Raw genomic sequence first — 4,641 nt, forward strand, 5'->3', positions numbered from 1 at the left:
CACATTTAAAGAAAGAATGGATAATTCCACAGCAGTAAGTTCTCTGCAAATTTTCCTTTGAGACAGAAATGAATGTTCCTCCTCTCTCTTCATCAAAAAATATTGCACATTCCTAGTTTCATGAAGAATCTTAGACATTGACCAAAGGCCACATATGACTCTGGAAATAATAGTCTCAGCTTCCTTGACAAACTTTTCACTTCAAACAGGCCCTGCACTACAGCTGCATTACAGTATCATAAAAGGTTTCTCGCTGGGAAATTGTTTGCAAAGTTGTTTTGGGGAGAAAAGACATCTTTAAGCTGCCCATATGACCAAGGCACTCGGAACAAATAACCTTAGAGCTGTACTTTGGTGAAGACACAAAGTCTCACTTTCAGGAGATGCCTGACGTCAGACCAGACAGGGAACACAAGATGAGCAAAGGTTACATGCAAACTGTTGCCTGTGGTTTATGCAACAACAAAATAACCACTGTTCAGGATAGATGCACATAAAAAGATCTCACTGGAAATCACTTTTAATATAAGCAAAACAAAACTCCTTATGATTTGTTGGGTATGGTAGTGTGACAGACTAATCTGAACAGCTTTTGTTTCATGTCTCTAAAACAAGCATTCAGTAAGTAATTCACATTACATGAGTCATCTTTGGTAATACTGTACATTTGTGTCAATCACTTGGTAAACATCAGTTCTGGATATTTAGAGTGTAATTCATCATAACTACAAACTAATTTGAAAGTTGCAGAAGCATCCTCCAACTGTACATCAGCTTGCAGAGGGAAGAGTTCGGACTAGCAATACTGAAATTACTTCACAGAGTTATGTAGCAAAAGTTACAATTCTTTGTCATATAGCATTACACTAGTTTGTCATTTTGTCTACAGTTAAAGTGGGCTTATAGTCAGCATTATTATAAATTAACAGCAAAATAGCTCCCAAAACAATTTAAGGGAGTAGGATTGAAAGCTAAGAACTTTGATTAAAGCATCATTTTCTAACTTTGTTTTCTAACCCTAAATTATTAAAATACAGAAAAAATTCATCATTATTTTAAAAAGATGCATCATTTAGAAAAGAAGTCTCAATCCTTACAATATGATTTAAAACTAACATAGAAGAATAAAACAGTGCTACATTAAATACAGTCAAGAGCATTCAGATGGCGTGATGTAGGTACAACCTTACGTCTTCTGTTGTATGGCCCAACCACGGGTTTTTCCGTGCTTTGATGTGTATTTGATGGTCACTGAACTTTTCCCACTTATCTGGAAGTGGATTGTCCACACGTACTGTGTTAACACTTAAGACTCAGCATTTATTTAAAATTTAAAAGCAGCACAGCTGTCCTGCATCCTACAGCTGTGCTCACTCCACTGCAGTACTGGAACGAGCACAACAGCTTGGATATCTCAGGGAATGCATCATTGTTCTGAATGGCCTTTTTTTCCCCATTTTATCAGAAGATGGCTCCTCATTACTTTTCCCAGCCAGCTGAGCAGGCTCTGTCTGGAATTGTTCTATTTGAATCTCGAGATGTTTTTGAATGGCTAACCCAAGGACTTCTGGATCCACAGACGCCCCATACACTTCCCATGTCATTCCTTCATCATCCCATCTCACTTCACGTACTGGAGATTTGGGGGCGTCCAAGTCTTGCTCCAGGTTCACCTCTGGGAACACATGCGAGTGGCCTTCTGCTGCAGCTGCTGGGCTTGTTGCCACAGATTTGCATTCCATGGTTGGAAGAGTTTGTACCTCAGCATCTCTACGCTCAAGAGCTGGTTTCAGTCCTTTGGTTAAATCATTCATAGAGGTCATAGTCCACATATCCTTAGTTGTCATTACCATGTCTGCACCTTGCTGGCTACTAAAGGCAACACAGGCAGCCTTTGTTTCTGGAGGAGCTCTCTCGCGCTGAGCACAGTGTTGAGCATGTTGCAGTTTTTCGCCAGGAATGCTGCAGCACTTCAGGACTCTCTTGGCATCCAGGCCTGATTCACTTACTGAAGACACCAGCTTAGGATATGTCAGAATGTCTGAAGTAGAAAAGGAATGAAAACAGCCAGGTGCTGCCTGCTCTTTTCCCGACTCACTAACTGAGCATACCAACTGCGGAACAAGTTGTATAGACGGTATGGGCAAAGAATGGCAGTAGGCAGCAATGGTGGCATCTACCTTCATACAAGAGTCCTGCCTTATATTACAGGGCCCTGCAGAATTGTTATGAACTGTCATCACCATGGGGGAGTACGCAGAGTTTGGAATATTTCTGTAAGTCAGACCACCATGAATAATCTCAGTGGCTTGACTGAACATTGTCCTGTTTGAGAAACCATTTCCAGGCATGTGGGGTCCTAGAACAGCAGTGTGAAATGTTCCAGGATCTGTGTAGACAGTAGTGTTACGTGGAATACCACCGCTGTCAAAGCTGTTTGTGGGCACTTTTTGGTCTCTAGGTAGAACTGGAAGATGAGTCACAAGGTTTTGATAGTGAGATGTATTTTCATTTGTTTCTGATCCATATCTCTGTGTTTGGAAAGACATCCTAGCCACTGGTGGACCATGACTGCAGCCAGAAGAGCTTAGGCTGGAGTGAGTAGCACTGGTTTCTATGTGAGTGACATAACTCTGCTGTTTGCAACTGCAAGTTAGGTCTGAGTGGCTTCTCTGAAGGGCAGTTCCTGGTTCTTCCATTTTACACATGCTTTGCTGGTGGACAATGCAGGCTGAAGAAACATTCTCAACAGTGCTGCTCTTTACACACATCTTAGTATCCCCCACTTCCCAGGATGCTGGGGACTGTTCAGCGATAAGAAAATGGTTTGTAGTCTTAGTTCTGCTCTGTGAATTGTCATTGGCTGACTGGTCGCTTATGGTTTGGACCACTGATCCAAGTCCCATCATCCCAGGCTGCGAGAAGGACAATCCAAGACTTGGCACACTCCTTGCATCGCTCTCGTTTCCCAGGGTATGGCAGATGGTGCTGCTATGGCTTTTTTTCAGCTCCTGTTTGTTGCTTTGCCCTTCCTCTAAACTTGATTGCCCAGTACAGGCCAGACTTGAGGAGCTCTTTGACAGTGGGTGACTGTTGACATTCAAGAGACCATGACAAGTAGAACTCAGTGAATCCTGGTAGGAATGAGTGTGGAGCTGGTGGCTGTCAGCTGACATGGCAAAAAAAGAGAGATCTGCAAGAAATGGTGGAGAAGAAAAAGAAGCAATTTAAGAAGGAAATATATGCACTGGAAACTATAATCTCTATTGACCTTCTGCCTGGGCTTCTTGCTTTTCACAGTTCACAAATACTTTTTAAAAAGCATTATACTGTAGTGTCTGTGTACTCAGACTAGCCAGTTTCCATTTTCAGTTTCCACAAAGGGCTTTTCCCTGAATTAGATTCGGGATTTATTGAAATTCTGTTTTTTTCCATTTCATAAAACACAAAGGGAAAAAAGTTCTTCTTAGTTTCTACCTTTTAACAATAACAATTTCAACATTGCCAAGTATCATCTCCCCTCAACTTACCGGAGCCATTTTTGGGACATCCAGAGATGTCATATAACTTAAGCAAAGACACAAGTATTTTTAAACAAGATAGCTTTTTGCCATGGTATTCACTAAGCCAACGATGTTAACTGTATTGTCAAAACAAAAAACTGTTCAGTTTTAAGTCTCTTGACATTGTCATTTCAGAATTTTTCCAGTCACTGCTGGAGCTTTCAAACATTAACAAAGCCTTAACAACTGAACAAGTTCTCTCTTTTCCCCCTACCCTTCCTAACAAGCTTCTTCGGATTTCGTTTCACAAGAAGGTCACTATTTTGGTCAACTGTTTTCCCAGAGTCCGCACAGGTGTACAGTAGATGTGGTCGAAACTGTTTTGACTACCTGTGGCAGAGGAGACATGACAGGAAACCCAAGGAAATGAGCTCTGCCAGGCCTGTGTGGAGGCAGTGCCAGTGCTCCCAGAACAAATAATGCTGGGCAGCACGGGGCGAAGATACCCAGCTGGCCCATGACAGGGTCAGTGGGCTTTCTAGCTTGTGCTTACCACTGGCACGATAGGAAGTGGCAGCAAAGAGAGATCCAGTGAAAGGTGGGAGGTGAAACTCCCCTAGGAACCACTGAGCTGTATGGAAAGCCTGCATCTCAGCACAGAGGCTGTTAAGGGTACACGCTTCAGTGCGTGGTTTGCGCTTCTTGTGCCAATCACCTTTGGGAATCCACAAGTTCATGCTGGCTGTGGAAGGTACGTACTCACTGCACCATAGGCAGGGTAAAAACAAACCAAGACAATCTTTAACCAAAGTACTGTGGTGGTTCTGTCCTTTTTTTAGTGCACTCAGTCACTTCTATTGTTAGAAAACACTTGTTTTTACTGGTTGGTATAGTATCCTATATGTTGTTAACATTTATGTTAGCACTTCCACATCTAAGAGAAGTTGTAATTGAAGATTTTGAATCTAACCAGATTTAGTGATCCATTTTTGTTGATTGAATCAGATCTTCCACTGATTGACTACACACATTCCCTTGGTGTCACAGAGGTCTTGCAACATTTGTTTAACTAAGCTATTTTAATATGCTCGTATATCTGTATCTATCTACACACATACATATAAATATATCTCTTTCC

General features: G+C 41.8%; 1 protein-coding gene across 1 annotated transcript; it reads right to left on the minus strand.

Annotated features, from left to right (window-relative positions):
• Positions 1-1,073: 1,073 nt before the first annotated feature.
• On the minus strand, positions 1,074-3,176 carry GPRIN2 (G protein regulated inducer of neurite outgrowth 2). Its single transcript, XM_050899384.1, has one exon. The coding sequence runs from the start codon at positions 3,174-3,176 to the stop codon at positions 1,371-1,373; it is 1,806 nt and encodes a 601-aa protein (XP_050755341.1). The 3' UTR covers positions 1,074-1,370.
• Positions 3,177-4,641: the final 1,465 nt, after the last annotated feature.

This window comes from Gymnogyps californianus, chromosome 6, assembly GCF_018139145.2.
Source record: "Gymnogyps californianus isolate 813 chromosome 6, ASM1813914v2, whole genome shotgun sequence".
Classification (NCBI taxonomy): domain Eukaryota; kingdom Metazoa; phylum Chordata; class Aves; order Accipitriformes; family Cathartidae; genus Gymnogyps; species Gymnogyps californianus.

What these genes read in the sequence shown, in the direction of transcription:
- GPRIN2 (XM_050899384.1), bottom strand. Translation starts at nt 3,176, where the DNA reads ATGTCAGCTGACAGCCACCAGCTCCACACTCATTCCTACCAGGATTCA.